Source organism: Salvelinus fontinalis, chromosome 39 (genome assembly GCF_029448725.1).
Source record: "Salvelinus fontinalis isolate EN_2023a chromosome 39, ASM2944872v1, whole genome shotgun sequence".
In the NCBI taxonomy this organism is placed as follows: Eukaryota; Metazoa; Chordata; class Actinopteri; order Salmoniformes; family Salmonidae; genus Salvelinus; species Salvelinus fontinalis.
Genome location: NC_074703.1, coordinates 14,675,684 through 14,697,671, shown reverse-complemented (window position 1 = coordinate 14,697,671; position 21,988 = coordinate 14,675,684). Strand labels below are relative to the sequence as shown.

The window sequence follows — 21,988 nt, the reverse complement described above, 5'->3', positions numbered from 1 at the left end:
TGGGAGGCTGTTAATCCAATAACCACTGACGTGAACGCCACAGCTGTTGAATGTTGCAGCATAACAGCATGTGCTGATAACGATCTCTGCAATAACAGTAATCATCATCATGGCCACGACCATTCATCTTCACTCTCCAGCTCCTCTAGCAGTCAGACCTCTACGAGAAAGAGCCATTCTGCACCGTGGCAAAGTGTCAGCTCACACAAGGACGTAATTGACTGGAAACTATGGCCGGTCAGCCTCTGCAACCAATCCAAGCTGATCCTCTCTAGTTTCCCTGGTGACTGGATGTGTTGTTGGTGGTTGAAGTGTTTCTCTCGCTCTTTCCCTCTCAACGGCCAGCTGTTGTAACCTAGTCTGTAGGGTGCTGCCTAGCAGCTACTCCTGGCAGAGACATGAAGCCTCCCCCACCACCAGGCAGCACCAGGCTCCAGTGTCTCTGCCTGACTCCCAGGCCAGGCTTCTCTCATCCTGCTGTCCAATGAAAGGGCCAGCCCTCTCTGACATTTCCTCTAGTAGATTACATTTCCTACTAGATGACCTCAGTCTGAGAATTGATGGCCCTCTTACTCTTCAGTCTGTGTGTCTGAGCTGACCATGTCTGGGAAAACACCCCTAAAAGTCTGCATTGTTGTGTAGCCATATTTATTCATTAAAATAACCATCAGTCACCTGTGGTCAATTTCCCTGTGTTGGCAGGAGCAAAGGGACCCTGGGGCTGTGGGACCGTGGTGCAGGGGAATCGACTCACCTCTCTAATAGCTGTGCAGAACTCACTCTGTAACACCAACTTCAGGGACTGCAGCTTGTGACCCGGGACGTCCCCGGACTCCTGTAGCTTCTCCAGCAGCTCAATCGCCCTGGCTACATCTGACAGAGAGAGAGAGAAAGAAAGACAGACAGACAGGAGAGAAGGAGAGGCAGAGAGAGGAAGGAGAGAGAGGGAGAGGCAGAGGCAGAGAGAGAGGGAAAGGTAGAGAGAGGTGGAGAAAGTCAGAGAGAAAGCGAGAGAGAGAGGATAAGAAGGGGGAAAAAATGCCCCATTGAATTACATTAACAGCAGAGCCTTGAAAAAGAAGTCCGGAGCGAATCGATAGAGAGGATAATGGAAAAAAACTGAGTCAGGGCCAAGGGGATCAAGAGAGAGAGAGAGAAAGCAATCCCAGCGTAGTTTGCATTAGGCCTGCTCCATGCATGAGAAAATGGGGGGCGGACTTCAAGGGAGAGAATCGTTTCGTTCACAGCGAGCAATTCCTGGCAGGAGCCGGCACCGCGGTCATTAGATCCTTTTAAAACAAACCGATGACGCCCTAAGTTAAAGACTTTGACTCCTATGTCTAGTAAACTCTCCACTCCTAATTATCATCCCCTGAAAAAATCCAGAGTAAAGCAGATTATTTTCAGGAACAATGATAGAAATGAGAGTACATGCTGCAAGGGGAGAGGAGGGATGTGATGCTCAGACTAATCATTGGGTCAGTTGTTTTAGAAGAAACTAAATAAAAAGCAGTTGGTGGATAACGTGCATCTGTCAACCCTTTATCCCTTGAGCATGTGCAAAGACCAGCGAGTCGCTCCAAAGTGATCAAACCACTTGTAATCAACTACAGATATTAGATTTTTCATACTTAGCTTGATGTCGAACACAGTGACACAGTCCCACTTAGAAGAAATAGCAAGATTATGTTTTGGAGTTGATAATATAGCTTAGATGGGAAAAACAAAAAATGTCAAATCGTTAAGTGAGTCTACTTTATTAATCCAAGAAATATCCAACTACACTGCTCAAAAAAATAAAGGGAACACTTAAACAACACAATGTAACTCCAAGTCAATCACACTTCTGTGAAATCAAACTGTCCACTTAGGAAGCAACACTGATTGACAATAAATTTCACATGCTGTTGTGCAAATGGAATAGACAAAAGGTGGAAATTATAGGCAATTAGCAAGACACCCCCCAAAACAGGAGGGATTCTGCAGGTGGTGACCACAGACCACTTCTCAGTTCCTATGCTTCCTGGCTGATGTTTTGGTCACTTTTGAATGCTGGCGGTGCTCTCACTCTAGTGGTAGCATGAGACGGAGTCTACAACCCACACAAGTGGCTCAGGTAGTGCAGTTCCTCCAGGATGGCACATCAATGCGAACTGTGGCAAAAAGGTTTGCTGTGTCTGTCAGCGTAGTGTCCAGAGCATGCAGGCGCTACCAGGAGACAGGCCAGTACATCAGGAGACGTGGAGGAGGCCGTAGGAGGGCAACAACCCAGCAGCAGGACCGCTACCTCCGCCTTTGTGCAAGGAGGTGCACTGCCAGCGCCCTGCAAAATGACCTCCAGCAGGCCACAAATGTGCATGTGTCTGCTCAAACGGTCAGAAACAGACTCCATGAGGGTAGTATGAGGGCCCGACGTCCACAGGTGGGGGTTGTGCTTACAGCCCAACACCGTGCAGGACGTTTGGCATTTGCCAGAGAACACCAAGATTGGCAAATTCGCCACTGGCGCCCTGTGTTCTTCACAGATGAAAGCAGGTTCACACTGAGCACATGAGCACATGTGACAGACGTGACAGAGTCTGGAGACGCCGTGGAGAACGTTCTGCTGCCTGCAACATCCTCCAGCATGACCGGTTTGGCGATGGGTCAGTCATGGTGTGGGGTGGCATTTCTTTGTGGGGCCACACAGCCCTCCATGTGCTCGCCAGAGGTAGCCTGACTGCCATTAGGTACCGAGATGAGATCCTCAGACCCCTTGTGAGACCATATGCTGACACATGCACATTTGTGGCCTGCCGGAGGTCATTTTGCAGGGCTCTGGCAGTGCACCTCCTTGCACTAAGGGCGGAGGTACCGGTCCTGCTGCTGGGTTGTTGCCCTCCTACGGCCTCCTCCACGTCTCCTGATGTACTGGCCTGTCTCCTGGTAGCGCCTACATGCTCTGGACACTACGCTGACAGACACAGCAAACCTTTTTGCCACAGTTCGCATTGATGTGCCATCCTGGAGGAACTGCACTACCTGAGCCACTTGTGTGGGTTGTAGACTCCGTCTCATGCTACCACTAGAGTGAGAGCACCGCCAGCATTCAAAAGTGACCAAAACATCAGCCAGGAAGCATAGGAACTGAAAAGTGGTCTGCGGTCACCACCACCGTCTATTCCATTTGCACAACAGCATGTGAAATTTATTGTCAATCAGTGTTGCTTCCTAAGTGGACAGTTTGATTTCACAGAAGTGTGATTGACTTGGAGTTACATTGTGTTGTTTAAGTGTTCCCTTTATTTTTTTGAGCAGTGTACATCGGAATAGCAAATGTATACAGAGGCTAAGTGCAAGGATTCTGAACAGTCATCTTAAACACTATTACCCTGGTGTTGAACTAGCGCCACGTTCTGTACAACACCAACAGAATGAGGTAAACACTCCCGACGATGTTTAGAAACATCACGCCGAACCCAGGGAGGCTGGACTGAGACGGAAGACAATCTAGTTTAACCCGGTGAGGCAGAGAGGAGACAGAAAAGCTATTACTGTTTACAGACCTAGGGCGAACGAGGTAAGAGGAGGGAGAACTGCATACATAGAACTGTGGTTGTTTAGGCAGGTTTGTTTTGTGCCTGTATTAGGCAGTCAAACAGACATCCAAGGGCACAACATTTACTGTTAGTACACAAGTATACATGGACAAAGAACATGATACCCAGAGTACCAGCGTGGATTACATTAAACCAGAAGAAATGGTGGGGTCGATTTCCATCAGGATTGGTTACTGCAAGCCACAGTGTTGTCAGGGAGATCTTTACAGGGCATTCATCACCCTAACTCCATGACTCCACTCAGCATCTTCTGTAAGGATGGCCAAGTGTCAGCCAAGATAATATTGCATAGAATGTTCTATAGGATGTGCAAAAAATATATGTTTTATTGTCACATACACCGGATAGGTGCAGTGAAATAAAAAAAAATGACAGGGTCAGCCATAGCAAATTAAGGTTATGTGCCTTGCTCAAGGGCACATCGGCTGATTTTTTTTCACCTTGTCGGCTCAGGTATTCGAACCAGCGACTTTTCAGTTACTGGCCGAACACTCTAAGCCTAGGCTGAGGCTCGGTGTGGGTGGTATAGTCCACCCTAGAGGCAGGTTGTTGCCTGACCTGTCAGACTTTGTCAAGAACCCTAAACTACGGGGAGACGAGAGCAGAATTAAAGCTGGTCCATAGGGAGTCGGACACAGGAAAGGGGACACTTTTCTCTGAACCTGTGAGTGTGAATGGAGGGATCTAACAGTATTCATTACTACTTTACATTACCCCTACAATGGTAATGTAGCTAATGTACAGAATTTCCATCAGATTGAATAAGAGTCCAATGAGTCCCTAAGTAAGGTGAATGAGGTTGTACAATATTGTGTACCATATCTGTAAAAAAGAGAGTTAGCATTTCACTAATGAGTGGCCAGTAATCTGCTGGTATTATTCCAAGCAGCCTGGTTAGTTTTACGAGTGTTTATTTCTCATTATAGCGAGGTCAGGGCCAGATCAGGAGCGCTTTTGCCTGCTCTCATTTGCTCATTAGCACCAATTTCTTCATCCACGTCAAGGTCTTTGACGAGGCCTCCGACATCGAGCAACGCTTCAAAGATGAAGATTTCTGAAAGAATTTTGTTTATAGGTGGGATATTTCTGGTGGTCAGTTTTGTACTTTGACGCTACACTGATCAAAAACAATAGTTGGGATTCTCCACCTGTTCAGCACCACTTTCAAGTAGTTTGGCTTTCAACTTCTGTCTGGGGAATTAAATAAATACATTCTTTGAAATAAACTGGGTTATAGGCTAAGAAGCTATTTTGTAAAAGTAAAGCTAACCGTGTTTGGTTGCTAAAGGGAAGGATTTCGACCGGGTATCAAGTTGTTTGAAAGGAGAAAGAGAAGAAGATCTGGCAGTCCGGAAAAGTGCGGAAAAGTTTTAGGCTACAAGCAGTCAAAGGCAGTATTTTAGACCATTTGAATATCAAAAAAATCGCAAATACGGTAACGAGGCCATAAATGTCATGCCCTATCTCCCCTATTCAGACTGTCCAGTGTCTGAGCCCAGTCAGCCAACACATCAGCAGTAAATAGGACCTCTTGTTACCAGATGTGACAGTTGTTATCCCCCTAGACCAGTGATGAGGGCTAGACTACAGCAGAGGCTCTCCTGCTCCTAGAGTTATTACAGGTCATAGGTCATAAAAGCCTCCCCTCTCCAGCAGTTGCATTTCATTTGCTGCATCGTGACACTTATCATGCTCATCATCCACACTGTTTCCCTTGGTCTGCTAGCTCATCCCCTCTGCAAGCACTGTCGCGTCGATTTGTTTCAATAAGTAGATGGCTATTTGTGGACAGAATGTCTTGGACAGACCGTGGATAGTGTTGTGTGATAATTGTTGTAGAACATGCAGCAGTAATAGAACACCATCCATTCCTGTGAGGAGCTGCCTACGTCAGGCATTTCTGCTGAAATCCTGTGTTGTGTATACGGTGTGAGGACTGAGGAGTGAGACATCAAATGGTTTCCTCTGCGTGTGATCTAAGGGGTATAAACCCCCAGGGTATAAGATTTGCTTGGCAGCCCAGGGTGATTTGCAGTTTCAATAACTATGGGAATCCAGGTACAGAGTTATGTCACATCCACATAGCTTTGTCTGCAAAGACTCCCAAATAAGACACGTTACAATGACGCGTCACATCAAATCCCTGCATGGTGCATTCAGCCACATCACCTAAGAAACCAAGTGAGACCATAAGTCCTTACTAATCTGACCTTGTAGTTGGCTATGTAGACACACACAGACCAGTAAAACCATGGTCATATTGAGCTACACCACCACTAACATCAACAACTACACCGCCCGCGTTGCGTGCGCGAGCGTTGCAAAATAAATGTAGAAATCTATATTATTCAATTATTGCACCCACACTGCTCGCGTGTGCCAACAAGCGTCTACATAGCCAAGGGCTAAAATAGAAGTCAGTTCTAATTGTGACGCAAATCGCACCGCAAGTCCTGCCTCTCCCATCCCCTCATTGGTTTATAGAAGCAGGTACCCACGTGCCATCTCCTCATTTGTTATACCCACATGGGTGACTGAAAAACGAACGAGGTCGGTGGCGGTAATGCACCTAATTTATGAAAGCTGCCAATCGCAATATAAAGTCCAGAGAAGAAAAAGACTGCAAGGAGGAGAGATAACTAGAAACAATTCGGTTGACCGTTTTATGTGTGGATTAATTGTCGGAGTAGAGGACCTTGTGCATTTCAGGTAAAATTACAACTCAATGTTTATATCCCAGGACAAATTAGCTAGCAACAGCAAGCTAGCTAAATAGGACAAATTTGCTAGCAAGTGCAAGCTAGCTAGCTAAATTGCCATAAACTTGTAATGCTTTTCAACCTGTCCCCAAATTAATGTAATTGGTTCAGAGTTTGTTTTGATATTTTAACCTGCGTGTTGTGATCGCGTTTGGTGTGGGTGGACAAAATAAATTCATGCACGATGGCGCACGCGCGCAGCCGGTTTGGGTTCCGTGTTACGGTCCCTCAGCCTACAATACTAATAAAAAGGCAAACGGCTCTGTAAGAGTAGCTCTACACACCACCAAGAATACCCTCACCGCCCACATGGCGTGGCCTGTTACCAAACCGGAGCCACTCCATGAATAACTACAGTACATCTGGAGGGTAACACACAGTCAGCCAACACCATCCTGGCCTGCCTTACTAACTTACACTCCAACCCATCTGAGAGAGGAGCTTGAGAGTATGCATGGATCTGGCCCTCTCTCTCTCTCTATTCCACTTCATTAAAAGAACGTGGCTCAGTGAAGCCCCCGGATACCAGTCCTGTAGGCCTACAGATCCACTCAACTACTAAGTCATTAGCATTCTCGTCGTCGTTCCTCTTCTCCACACTCCAATGAGACTTCAGCCCCCTTGGCGCTTCACCAACTCTAGAGATGGACTCAAGGGGTCCAGATGTGTGCAACATCTGTGGGACTCAACCCCCCTCCACGAAATGAAAATATTCAAAGAGCAGTTACTGTATGTTCAGCTTTAACGCCGACACAACGGCAAATCAATGTTGCCATTAGAACATCTGCAAGGCATGAGCACCGTTTGCAATATTTAAAAAAAATCCTGTTTCATTTGACACATATTTTCAAGGGAAGACAAAGGTGTCAAGGTGACACTGGTGCTCTTATTGGAAGTGTAATTAAGGATGGGAGCAAGAGATACAAAACAATGGTTGTTCAAAGTTAAACATACAACTCCTAATTCACATGAATTCAATCTGTGAAGTTGGGGAGGCATGTCTCTTGCCTCAGTATTCTATAAGTAAATAAAGTAAGAAACACCAGTACATTGCTATGCATTGAGTAGTCAGGAACATTGATGCTACGAGCCAAACATCTGACCTAGTTTAACTTCTCTTTGCCACACATCAGTGAGAACACATTACCATTGCCTGATTGGATGATCTGAAAGTAACGAGATGTGTTCTTTGGAGCGGTCAGATAGGGCTCTCATCTAAAATTTTCTATTTCAACAATCACTCCTGACTGGGTAATGACACATTTCTCTATTTGAAAGGTTTATCATCCGTCTCCAATTACAACAGAGAGTGAAGCAAACTTACTGGTTACTGAAATCCCTGTGGTCAACTTCAACCAAAATGATACTGTACGTCCTCCAGTGTACGTATGAATACATTCCTAATGGGCCTATGTATGTGTCCCTAACAGTAATAAAGACAGAAATAAAAGCAATAGAACAAAGGCCAATATAAATAATATCTGAATTCTTTGTGGGAAATATTTCTTGAGGCAGCCAACAAATAAAAGATGTATGCTCATTCTAATTCATGTTCTAAGGCAACAATGAAGGTGTTTTAGAGAGTGCCCAGCTTTGGGAGAGAAATATTCTGAAAGTGGTGTTGAAGTGTTATTGAAAGCAGTGTCCTCTAAAGAGCCATTTCCAAGAGGAATCAATTAATTAATAGTGCGTATCTAATAAGCTATTAGTCTACTATAGTCTGTTTCTGTGACTGACAATGTAAAGACGTTTAGTGATAAATCTGTTTCTGTGATTGACAATGTAAAGACGTTTAGTGATAAATCTGTTTCTGTGATTGACAATGTAAAGACGTTTAGTGGTAAATCTGTTTCTGTGACTGACAATGTAAAGATGTTTAGTGGTAAATGTGTTTCTGTGACTGACAATGTAAAGATGTTTAGTGGTAAATGTGTTTCTGTGACTGACAATGTAAAGACGTTTAGTGATAAATCTGTTTCTGTGACTGACAATGTAAAGACGTTTAGTGGTAAATGTGTTTCTGTGACTGAGAATGTCAAGACTTTTAGTGATGAATCTGTTTCTGTGACTGACAATGTCAAGACGTTTAGTGATAAATCTATAATATATAGTACTGTGCTGTGTGTTACCTTGAGATTTCCTAAAATTGAATCAATAACGGGCGACCACAGAAATTATGGTATTATGTTGATCAAATACAACGTTCAAACTATAAACAGCATGGTGTCTAAAACAGTCACCAGTTCCAGAATGAGTCAGCCTTTCAAGTGCGCTGAGTTCACTTTCTGCTCTACTTTGATGACTGGATCTACTGATGCGGCCATCAGTCTGGATGTGTCACAAATAAATGTGAAGACCACAACAAGCAGCTAGCAATGCTGCTGTGCTGAAACACACCAGGTCTGTGCTGTCCTGCCTTAGGCACGGATTATTACACTCTTCCTGGGGTCCAAGCCTTTCGATGTCGCAGTATTAAACAATGAGTGCTTCACTGCTTTCTACACTTGAGTAAGAGTCTAAACATGATTTTGAGCTGTTTGCAAAAATGGGCAGTGCTCCAATATCCTCACATAATTGCCCTGTTGATAATAGAGGGCATAGCTGAATAGAATATATTTTCCAATATCTGCACGTGCTGTGCGGTGTAAATAAGCATGTCCAATTAACTCAGCTGGCTCATTAAGATATGATGCTGATGAAAACAGAGACTGCAATGCAGGTGCATCTTCTCCATCTCTACTGGGACGTCTAAGGTCCTAATAGAGAAACTTTTCATAGCTGATTTATTCAAGACTAGTCTGAGCTATTCCTCACTCCCACATGTAATGTTTCCCAGAGCAGTGCCTTAAAACAGTCACTACCAGAATGGCTGACTTACACATGCCAGAATAAATTGCCCCGGAGAGGCCATGCCATCTGCCACTTCCCAGTTTGACCCGCGTATCCTTTGTGCCATTGGCAACCACGCTGAAATTACCACACAAAAACCTCTACTGTGCTCATTCTCTGGATGAGTAGAGGAACAGGCCAGCAGGGGCTTGCCAGACACAAGGCCAGCTCCTCAACAGGAGAGCTTTTTAAATGGACGCACCATTTTATCAATCCCCCCCATAAGCAGAGTGAATTAACACTAAATGGCCCTGCAGTGACATTCCTGACTATAGAGGGAAAATAAATCACTCTTAGGCTAATGAGCCCTGATGGGGACCGTCTAAGGCAGAAACAGATAACACTGGACTTTGTTTTTGTCTCCCTTCCTCTGACTGATTACCTGGCAGATGTCCATCCCAAACAAATGAAATGTCCTTTCAATGTGGTTCTAATGAGAGCTTACCTAGAGCTGTGCCATTCTAAATAGCTCTCCGTTGATGAAATTGCTGAGCTGGCTGTTCACCTCACCTGTAATCCCTCCTCTCTGTTATCACCCAAAGCAAGGTACAAGAGGAAGGTTGCTGCGCAACAATGAACAAACCCAGTGACCTCTGCAAGCAAAGCAAAGCCTGTCTGCAGTATGGTGAGACAACATGCTTAGGACCCTGAATAGGCTATAGTTTGTTGCCCTTTCTCCCCTGTGAATAGACTCAAACAAAGGATCAGTGATAACTTGCAAGGAAATGTGCAGTTGTTCTATATTTATTATGGCAATAACTCAGGCACGGAGAGCATCAAAAAACTATTGACTTCCAGATTTCAAGCTTCTGCTCTCCCTCGATGTTTGGCTTCTTAGTAAATCCACTGTAATTTCAGACAGCACAGAAACCTGTTTGACCATCTGTGTCTTCATACACTGCTCAATCAGCGAATAGATAGGAATTCTGCTCACAAAGGCCTCAAATGCCTCTCCATCTGAAAATATGTGGCAAAAAGAGCACTAACACATTTCACTGTGATTACTGTACAGCCTCAGCCTGACTGATATTATTAGGACTTCATGGCACACAGTTGATGAGAACTCTCTCAGTATCTCTATCAATATAAATAGTCTTGGCATGCCTGGAGCCGGTTAGTGTTTGAATGAGAATCAATCGTCGAAGGAGAACTTTGGTGCCATGAGCAGGGAGGTTCCAACACAGGCTGTTTCTCCACAGGACAGTGGCGTTTGAGTCATTTCCTGAGACAAAAGCAGGAAGTGCAGTCATGACCTCAAAGCACACTGAGTTTCCCGCCTCTTTGTGTGTTTGTGACAAATTCCTAACACATCCTGCTTTCAACAAAAAAAACAGGCTTCTTTTCAATATAAATGAGTGTTTCTTCACTATTGGCAGCAGCGACAAAGGACTCTGTGCAAAAACAATGACAGCTCCTGTAAAGCTATCATTATGATCCCCTACATGATCACTGCACTTAATGTTACTGTGCAGAGCATGTGGATACAGCAGCCACCTGAATGTTCTCTCTGAAATGATAGGGGCTCTGACTCACTAGTCTACCTATGCAAACAAAATGGAAAAGGTTGAGTAACCTATACTGGCATTTATATTTCACTTTAACTGGGGAGAAAAAAACTTCCCCAATGTGTCATATGATGAATGACCTGTTAATCAATAGAATCTCAATGCCAGAAATGTTCCTTCCCCTAATTACTGAATTCTTTGAACTGATGATGGTGGGAGGAAACTGAGCAGAGCTTCTTGTTTATCATTTTGCCCTGTACCATGTTTATGCCCTTGCACACACAGCTCATATACAGTATACTGAAGACGTTTGACTCATATAGAGCCCCTTTCAGTTGCTGCAGTCACGCAATAATGAATCCAATTGCCACTGAGCATTGAATTAACTGTAAATCATTCAAAATGAGCCAATTTTTATAAAATGGGAATAAAACCGTTATATTATCCATTATTGCTTGGGTATAAAGACATGTCACTCGCTGATGATCCTCGGTCGGTTTACATCCATTCCATACTTCATGATAACAACCAGGTTCGATTACTCATGCGCAATGTTGTGTTCAACACAACGTAGAGAGGTCACCATTTGTAATTTTCCAATTTAGACAGATGTTTATGTCCTCTTGCCTTCTACATTCCTGTGAGTTGTTTATTCCAAGGCGTTTACAGTTGTTCCTACTGTCACTGAAGGTTGTGGACATCATTCAAAGTGGACCCGTACCCATTACTTTTCCCAGATGTATCCTCTTTCTCTATTTTTAACACCACCCCCTTTCGTTTGTGTCATGCAGCCACACTAATGCATTTCACCACCGGATTCGTTTTAAGCACTCTATAGGCTACATATTTACAGACTAAAACGTAGGCTACACATTTATTCTGATTTCCCCATAGTCCCCATTTTGAATATCAAAATGAAAGAATAGCCAGGAGCTATCAGAAAGAATAGGTAGGCTACATGGAACCAATGGAAATCTCGGTGGTGGTTGAATGATGACATCTGAATGATGCGCTCATGAAATCATATTCTATCACATGACCTGCAATCATGCTGTGACACATCTGTTATCATTGGACAGGCAGGCTACTGTAGGAAAGCAATATCACCTGAAGTCCGCGTGCAAGTAGGCCTATTACTACTCAAAATATGACGTAGGCTATAGGTAGACTACATCGTGGACTCATCCCTCCTTTTAGAATAATGCCGCAGGTATGCTATGGGGTGAGGACCTGTACCTCTTTATTACTGTCCAAGTTACCATTGGATTCAAGAAAAATATAAACCAATTAAAAAGCTGTTTGTTATCTATTCTTACGCCTACCCATCCAAAAGTTGTCGGATATCCAGAGAAGTAAGGATTTACGCGTGATTGGATTCCTGCGCCCAATAAATTATTTCTCCCAATCATGAAGTGAAGAATACAGCGAGATAATATTCTACTGAATGTTACATAACAGAGATAAATACACTCTATTCATATGCAGTCGGATGTAATACTGTGCGTTGATTACACAGTTGTTATAATATTGCTGAACAGCATTATTTAATTAAGCCGTTTTATCCAATTTTGAAGAGTGCGCACCAAACGGTCCAGACATTTTATTCCCAGCAAATAACGGTATCCAGCGAGAGAGAAATATAAACTGACGAATGTAAAATTGAAATAATAGCATATAGTAGTTTCAACTTAAATGTGGTCCGCCAATGCATCGTTCGCTCAAGTTTCGGGAACCATAAATAATTCAACAAGAAAGCGAATCCGACGGTTGTGCGTCTTACCTCGATCCAGAGTGAGCGGTTGGACCTCTGTCGCCATGACTGCTGTTATGGGGAGATAGAGCGACTACGGTAGCTGCAGCATCTGAAGCAACTCAAGCTAAACGGGCGAGTGAGAGCACAGAGCTCGTCTGTGGGAGTGGCTGGAAGGGAGGGGATTACCTCCCGCGCCGCTGCTCCATCGGACTGACACAATGGTCCTGTCAAACCGAACAACCGCGGGATAAATATCTTTATGCAAATAATTGAGAGTGGATGGGACTGGATTGACATATAGCCCAATTGAATAGCTGATATGAATATTTTGATATTGAATTATTCACAGACAATTTCATTGGCAGGGGTGATGGCAGGGGATTTTTGTTGTCCTGCAGCCTCAGGCTGATATAGTAGTCTACAGTAACCACAAAGTGATAAACAGGTTTCATTGATGGCTTGGAACTGCATATGATGTAGGGTTTATAGATTAATCCCCGTGTTTATAGTACTGTAGAAAGGAGACCCATGAATAGACAGGAACTGGCTCTGGGCTGGGCACTCTCTGTATCTCTGTTGCCTTTACTAATGCCTGTTGCAGCTACAGCTTAAAGCTTTGGCAAATCTACTGTATGACCTGTAGTAGTGTGGCCAAAAACCAAGGAAAATGGAATACCGCCCTCCCCATAGAGGTTGTGCTCAATCCCATGCCCATGGGTACATCCTCGACAATGGAGGAAGCAGGACTGAAACAAGATGACCTATCACACTGTAGGCTACAGCATTTCATAGGCCTGTACATTTTCAGTTGTAAATGCTATTATAGATTTAAAGCAAATGAGGAACATTTTTCAAGACGGACACTTGAAGTCGGAAGTTTACATACACCTTAGCCAAATACATTTAAACTCAGTTTTTCACAATTCCTGACATTTAATCCTAGAAAAATTCCCTGTCTTAGGTCAGTTAGGATCACTACTTTATTTTAAGAATGTGAAATGTCAGAATAATAGTAGAGAGAATGATTTATTTCAATTTTTATTTCTTTCATCACATTGCCAGTGGGCCAGAAGTTAACATACACTCAATTAGTATCGGTAGCATTGCCTTTTAATTGTTAAATTTGGGACAAACTTTTTGGGTAGCCTTCCACAATCTTCCCACAATAAGTTGGGTGAATTTTGGCCCATTCCTCCTGACAGAGCTGGTGTAACTGAGTCAGGTTTGTAGGTCTCCTTGCTCGCACACACTTCTTCAGTTCTGCCCACACATTTTCTATGGGATTGAAGTCAGGGCTTTGTGATGGCCACTTCAATACCTTGACTTTGTTGTCCTTAAGCCATTTTGCCACAACTTTGGAAGTATGCTTGGGGTCATTGTCCATTTGGAAGACTCATTTGCGACCAAGCTTTAACTTCCTGACTGATGTCTTGAGATGTTGCTTCAATATATCCACATAATTTTGCTACCTCATGATTTTTGTGAAGTGCACCAGTCCCTCCTGCAGCAAAGCACCCCCAGAACATGATGCTACCACCCCTGTGCTTCACAACTGGGATGGTGTTCTTCGGCTTGCAAGCCTCCCCCTTTTTCCTACAAACATAACGATGGTCATTATGGCCAAACAGTTCTATTTTTGTTTCATCAGACCAGAGGATATTTCTCCAAAAAGTGCAATCTTTGTCCCCATGTGCAGTTTCAAACCGTAGTCTGGCTTTTTTATGGCAGTTTTGGAGCAGTGGCTTCTTCCTTGCTGAGCGGCCTTTCAGGTTATGTCGATATAGGACTTGTTTAACCGTGGATATAGATACTTTTGTACTTGTTTCCTCCAGCATCTTCACAAGGTCCTTTGCTGTTGTTCTGGGATTGATTTGCACTTTTCGCAGCAAAGTATGTTCATCTCTAGGAGACAGAAAGCGTCTCCTTCCTGAGCGGTATGACGGCTGCGTGGTCCCATGCTGTTTATACTTGCGTACTATTGTTTGTACAGATGAACGTGGTACCTTCAGGCGTTTGGAAATTGCTCCCAAGGACGAACCAGACTTGTGGGGGTCTACAATTTTTTTTCTGAGGTCTTGGCTGATTTCTTTTGATTTTCCCATGATCTCAAGCAAAGAGACACCGAGTTTGAAGGTTGGCCTTGAAATAAATCCACAGGTACACCTCCAATTGACTCAAATGATGTCAATTAGCATATCAGAAGCTTCTAAAGTCATGACATCATTTTCTAGAATTTTCCAAGTTGTTTAGAGGCACAGTCAACTTAGTGTATGTAAACTTCTGACCCACTGGAATTGTGATACAGTGAATTATAAGTGAAATAATCTGTCTGTAAACAATTGTTGGAAAAATTACTAGTGTCATGCACGAAGTAGATGTCCTAACCGACTTGCCAAAACTAGTTTGTTATCAAGAAATGTGTGGAGTGGTTGAAAAACGAGTTTTAATGACTCCAACCTAAGTGTATGTAAACTTCCGACTTCAACCGTATTTAGCAGGATTACTTTTTGGTGCACAATTAGTTATAAACTAAACAACAATGTTTAAGTTTCAAATAATTCCATTTCTTTTTTAACCTCATGAGGAAAGGGGGTGCTGTTGTCACTTTTTCTGGAAAACGTGTCCTTTTTAAACGGCTTCCTACTCAATTCTTGCTCGTACAATATGCATATTATTATTATTATTGGATAGAAAACACTCTCTCGTTTCTATAGCCGTTGGAATTTTGTCTCTGAGTGGAACAGAACTCATTCTACAGCACTTTCCCTGACATGGAGTCAGATTTCAGACATCTTGGCCCCTGATCTGGAGTCAGTTGTAAAGTCCCTGTAAATGCTATGAGGATACAAACACTGCTTACGTCTTCCCCTGGATGTCATTACGTGGTGACGCTTTGAATGGAGTCGATTGCGCAATCAGGGCCTGTATAAAACAGCACAAGGTGGAAGTAGCGTCCCTTTCCTGCTGCGCCTGACGCACGGTAGACACGGACCTGCTCTTTTTCCAAGCTTTAGTTTAGCCAGTAATATTTCTCCGGTCATGCTTTTACTTGTTATAGGTGTTAAAAACATCATAAGGTAGTTAATTTAAACCGTTTTATAGCAATTTATATCCGTTTAGTGCGATTTTGAGGCATTTCTTTCTGAGACACTTTGAACCTCTGGGCACGTTTCCAGTTCATGCCGAACGTTAGTGGGCATTTCCACATGGCAAGAGGACAGCTTTCGACCAAAAGACGATTAGACCCAAGAAAGGATTCATTGCCCAAGATTCTGATGGAAGAACAGCTCATAGTAAGAACAATTTATTATGATAAATCGTGTTTCTGTCGAAAAATGTTAATCGCTTATGCCGCCATTTTGTTAGATGTAGCTTCGCTTGGCGCAAACTGTATTGAAAAGTAAGGATAATTTAAAAAATGTAATTCAGCGATTGTATTAAGAATTAAATTGTCTATCAATCGCTGTCCACCCTATATTTTTTTGTCAAGTGTATGAGTATTTATGTATAAGACTAGATCACTGTCTAATATGGCGCACGACATTTTCTGACCAGCTGGGCTACTTTTGTCATTGTCTAACCATGATTTTGGTGGCTAAATATGCACATTTTCGAACAAACTCTATATGTATGTTGTAATATGATGTTACAGGAGTGTCATCTAAAGAATTCTGAGAAGGTTAGTGAAAAAATTTATATATTTTGGCGATATTTACGTTATCGCTCTCTTTGGCTTGAATCAATGCTCTGGTAATGTTTGCACATGTGGTATGCTAATATAACGATTTATTGTGTTTTTGCTGTAAGACACTTAGAAAATCTGAAATATTGTCTGTATTCACAGGATCTGTGTCTTTCAATTAGTGTATGCTGTGTATTTTTACGAAATGTTTTATGATTAGTAATTAGATAATACACGTTGCTCTGTGTATTTATTCTAGTCGAGTTGTGATGGTGGGTGCAATTGTAAACTATGATTTATACCTGAAATATGCACATTTTTCTAACAAAACCTATCCTATACCATAAATATGTTATCAGACTGTCATCTGATGAGTTTTTTTCTTGGTTAGTGGCTATCAATATCTTTATTTGGCCGAATTGGTGATAGCTAGTGGTGTTGGTGGACAAAGAAAAAATGGTGTCTTTTGCTAAGGTGTTTAGCTAATAGATTTACATTTTGTGTCTTCCCTGTAAAACATTTAAAAAATCGGACATGTTGGCTGGATTCACACGATCTGTATCTTTCATTAGCTGTATTGGACTTGTTAATGTGTGAAAGTTAAATATAAAAAAAAATAAATGTTTTTTGAATTTCGCGCTCTGCCTTTTCAGTGGAATGTGGGAGGAGTTCCGCTAGCGGAACCCATAAACTAAACAACAATGTTTAAGTTTCAAATGATTCCATTTCTTTTTTAATTATGTCTAGGCTCCTCTCAGCGAAGTCTACGTATACATTGGAAAATCAATGATCTCACTTTCAGGTAGATTTCCATTCTAATGTGGGAAAGTGTAACAAGGGAAGAGAATATGACTCTGCAGCCTACTGTGTACCGCTGTGCCATTTTTCAAGATTGCATTTCAGCAACCCATTCCATACTGTATCCTTCATCTTAAAGTGCTTTTCCACTTGCACTTGTAATCAACTCCACACAGACCATATGTGCTGGCGAATCACAACCGCACAGCAGCTCCACCCAGCTGCATGCAGATGCAAATTGTATACGAGTGGTAAGTGGTGAGATGGAGGGAGGGCTTAAGGCCAGTGAGAAAAAGGACACAGGAAGATTATGCACTCACATCCATATGGGCTGCGTCGCTAGCGTTTGGAAAACATTTCTGTTTTTAAAAAGAGGAGGGGATTAGACTGCAGTGCTCTTAAGGCCCTGCAACTGAAAGTGAATTGATGACACTTTCTACTTCAGGTGATAGAGAAAGAAAGAAAGAAAGAAAGAGAGAGCACTTAAGGAAGTCAGGAACAAAGAAATGCCATTGCTTATGTGCAGACGGCACCATCCAAGAGGTAAAAGGCTCAGGGTTGCAGAGATGATCTGATCAAGCCCCATTTCCAAGGAATGATACATTGCTATTGGGGTTGTTGAGGCTGAAATCAGCAGGTAACAACATCAGTGACAACACAATACACTGAAGCTGGTTGCCAGGATGCCATCCTCCTCCTGCTATAATCTGCAACAGGGAGACGGGGAGAATTGATCCAGTACATGGATGCATGGATCTCCTGACTCCTGTTCAGGCAAGAATTTCTTATCTAGTAGTTATTAAAAGCAGCAGAGTTATCAATTTGACAAGAGGACACCTTCTAATATTGTTGCTGTATTCACAAGTATCTGTGACATGTCGCATACACACAAGCACCAGGGAAACATTGGCAAGTAGCTTTTTTGGGGTGAACTACATTGTTTTTGGTCGGCTCTGGCTACGTTTGTGATGGCAAGCGGTACCGGAGCACTAAGTCTGGGTCCAGAAGGCTTCTAAACAGCTTCTACCCCCAAGCCATAAGACTGCTGAACAGCTTCTACCCCCAAGCCATAAGACTGCTGAACAGCTTCTACCCCCAAGCCATAAGACTGCTGAACAGTTAATCAAATGGCCACCCTGACTATTTGTATTGATCCCCCTTTTATGCTGCTGCTACTCGCTGTTTATTATCTATGCATAGTCACTTTACCCCTACCTACATGTACAGTACATATTATCTCAATTAACCTGTACCGTCGCACATTGACTCGGTACCAGTACCCCCTGTATATTGCCTCGTTATTGTGTTACTTTTTAAAAAACTTTAGTTTATTTAATAAATATTTTCTTAAGTCTTGTTTTTCTTAAAACTGCATTGTTGGTTAAGGGCTTGTAAGTAAGCATTTCACGGTAAGGACTACACCTGTTGTATTTGGCGCATGTGACAAATAAAACATTTCATTTGACATTCTGCTTTGCCATCGCGGTGTTCCAGACTGTTCAAATCCATCCAACAGGCAGCTGTTGACAGCTGATCAAAGAGAGCAGTGAGGAAATCAGTGTCAACATGTGGGTGTTAGGCTGGCACTGCATGTCAGCTCTTCTGGAAAACATATCCTATTCCCTATGGAGAGGGAGGGAAATGCCATCTACATATCCTGTATAGTGGTACTATGACAGACACACGAGGCATTTACCTTATGCATTCAACAACTTTCATTCAACTAGCCTGGTCTCGGCAGAAAAGGCAGGCAACACGTCCAAGTGTCAAATGAGAATAAATCAAACGTGATCTAGTACTAGAGGTTAAGATCGTTCGGCCAGTAACCAAAAGGTCATTGATTCGAATCCCTGGCTTCGAGCTCCAACATGCAGGACTTGCAAGACTTGAGCAAAGCACTTAACCTTAATTGCTCCTGGAAGTCACTCTGGTTAAAAGGGTCTGCTAAATGACTAACATTTAAAAATGTCAAATGTAGCCAACTAGTTTGTATTTCTGATCTCTGAGAAGCCAAAATGTGTCAGGATAAACTGGCAACCATCCAACGCAGTCACAGCAAGTCAGTCATGTGATTGAAACTGTGAGGAAATGGTTCAGAAGTAGCTACTTCAAAATGACTTCTGACAAATCACTTAGATTAATGAAACTAAACATCTACTGCGCTGCTACATTAAACCCAGTCACACAGTGAGGTATAAAATGACAATCACTGTAATTACACCAAATATCATCTCATAAATCCACTTTTATGCTGGCATATTGTAACATTGGGTTTTAAATCAATCACAGTACGATAAAATAATAATTATATATAGACTTTTACATAGGCTTCAACCTGCACTTAATGAGTAGCCAGTGAGTGGAGAGTGCGTTTCGGTCCCATACAAGCTCACACTGACTCCTCATATCTAACAGAGAGGGAGAGAGGTGAATGGAAGAGCCCTTATGATTAAACCCAGTGCAGCCCCTGTTTACAGGAGATTATTGAGTGTCCACTGCACGTTCATGCCTGGTGCCAGACACAGAATGAAAATGAAACATGTCCTGCTAGCAGCAGGTGCGCTACTATAGGAAGAAGTATTGCTTTATCGCTGGGTACTGGGATTTACAGAGCGCTTCAGGTTGGACAAATTAAACCACTGGGAGAATTGACAGCCTTTGACGATCCAAGGTTTTGAATGTAGTCAAAGACTCCCGTCCTGTACATGAAAACACAATCTCCCATTTGATGACATGGCAGTAATTCCTTAATGAGAAGCAAGCAGAGAACAGTCGAAGTGCAGATCCCAGTGGCTGATCAGAAACCTGTACAAATCCATTATCATGTTGAGTCATGCAGACAAACCAGCTACGGAGAGTTTACTGCACTAAGGCCAGGCACCACAAGCTGAAATGCCATTTTTGCATCTAACTATCAATTTTGAGATTTGTTGGTATATTGGTCCATTAATATTAGTATTTTCAAAAAGTAAACACAACATTTGGAAAAAACTGGATTAAAATATGTATTTGTAATACCACTGTCATCAACATTTGAATGAATTTAACCACTTTAAATTGGACATACATCAATAACTGCTAAGCTCAGCTCACTATATTAAATTACACCATTTAAAGCCCATTTCATAGAGAATGTTACAAACTGGACTATATTTAGTAACTTACTTTTAATAGATGGTAATTGGGTCTAAACAGGGGTTTGGCGTTTGGTAGTCTAAATTTAGTGTACTTGTCTTTAACAGCCATTTCCCAAAAGACAGGCTCTTCCCACACAGCATCTGCATTCATAACATGTTGTGTGGTTATCCTTAGAAATATCCTCCAGACTTTCCCAGAAGGAATTGTTGATATTGTTGATATGTTTGAATGTTAACATGTCTATTTATTCCCATTTATCAGCCAAAACATGACACCCACTCTGTCTTCAAGAGCATGTTGTGTCTCAACCGATGGCAGGCACAACACAAAACCTTAGATGGTGTATAATAGGCTCTAAACTACAACATACAGTGTGTGAATTATGTTTTAGTTCACACGTTTTTGGATAATTGATGTTAAAGGTTAAAGCATTATCTTAATTTAAAAAAATGTGTTTTTCCAGAAATTATAAAATAGTTTTACAACCCTGTTGTTAGCATTTAAATTATATCAATCTCAACCGTTGGTTATCTTTTCCAGTGATGATAACATGGATATCTTGTGGTATGGTGGGGTATGCAAAATGTGTAAACTTCGAGCACCTTTATCTCTTGAATGTTTGACATTCAGATCCAAAAAGTCACTTTCTGAGCACTTCTAAAATGATCTTATATGTATGGAAGGTTTCATACAGGTTGTTGATAGAGTTCTGCCAATGCAAACTGAATCAACTGACACCAGGCATTTCATTACATTTCATTCAATTGATATATGAACTCATTTACTTGCAGGTTGCCACAAAGACTGTGTCTAAGATTGACGTGTTTAGCATTGATTGATGCCTGAGAAACCCAAATGGAAAACATTAGTCAGGGCATTTGTAAATCACATTGGACCGAAACGCCAGCCAGATTGATGAGTTGCTCAATCATTGTTTCCAGGTACCAGAGTCAACTCAAGATAGGTATTTTTTCTGGGAAGTAAGCAGCATTGTGGGTAATTACCAGAGACTCGCTGATGACATTGATGAAGTGCAGGGGACGTGGGCAACAACATCTGAGCCGACAGCAGTCAATGAACGAAAGACACAGGCAGTGTGACAAGATAAAGGTGTGCACAAGCAAGTCTTGTGTAAGCACTTCAATCAACATGTTTGCAAGACTTCCCACATTGCATTGCTCTTCACTCTGGTAGGTCTATAGGGGCTGCAAATGCTATGGGAAGTGAGACAGAAATCATGATCAATAATAAAGTACATTCAGTGTGTTCACTCTTGCGCTTGAGGAGACAGGACTTGACTTCTGGAACATCCATCATTTCCTTTAATTGCTCTCCATATGGCCATTTTACAAATACCCTCTGGGCTTTTCCAAGGAGCTGCTAACTACAATATTTGCCATTATTCCGAGTCCTCAATAGATCATTTAAGATCAACTTTACCCTAAAGGACCTCAGGACTTCCGAGTGTTTCAAATAAACAGACAAGGTCATTTTGGTAAGGTGCCTGAAGCAGGGTACACAGTGTGCAGCAAACTCTGCTCACTGAACACCATTCAACACACCAATGGCTGAATTATTTTTGTTTTGTTATACTATTGTACACTGACAAATTATCTTCAGATCTGTTGGTGAGCTGAGGATTCAGCAACATGACATTAGCAACTCATATTTTATATGGATATAAGACTAATATTAACAATATTTTATGTGCCCAATGCTCCATGAATTTGCAATGCCTTCACCCTGTTCATGTACTTAAGTATTTTGTATCAGAACAGCATACGATAGAATATAATAATGTATTTCTTGGCTTCACAACATTCAAGTTAAACAAAAATAATTTATTTTGATGGTTCAAGGTATTT

The 21,988-nt window shown here is 42.2% G+C and overlaps 1 protein-coding gene across 3 annotated transcripts in view; it reads right to left on the bottom strand.

Moving 5' to 3' along the window:
- The window catches only part of LOC129838234 (protein lin-7 homolog A), a 39,958-nt gene extending 27,273 nt beyond the window's left edge, over positions 1–12,685 (bottom strand). The window contains exons 1-2 of one of the 3 annotated variants that reach the window (XM_055905036.1): positions 12,533–12,685; positions 755–873 (exon numbers count right to left, since the gene is read on the bottom strand). In XM_055905036.1, the coding sequence (XP_055761011.1) occupies positions 755–873; positions 12,533–12,569 (156 nt within the window). In that variant the 5' untranslated portion in view covers positions 12,570–12,685. The remainder of the gene's footprint in view (positions 1–754; positions 874–12,532) is intronic. The other 2 variants (XM_055905038.1, XM_055905037.1) reach the window with 2 other exon arrangements.
- Positions 12,686–21,988: the final 9,303 nt, after the last annotated feature.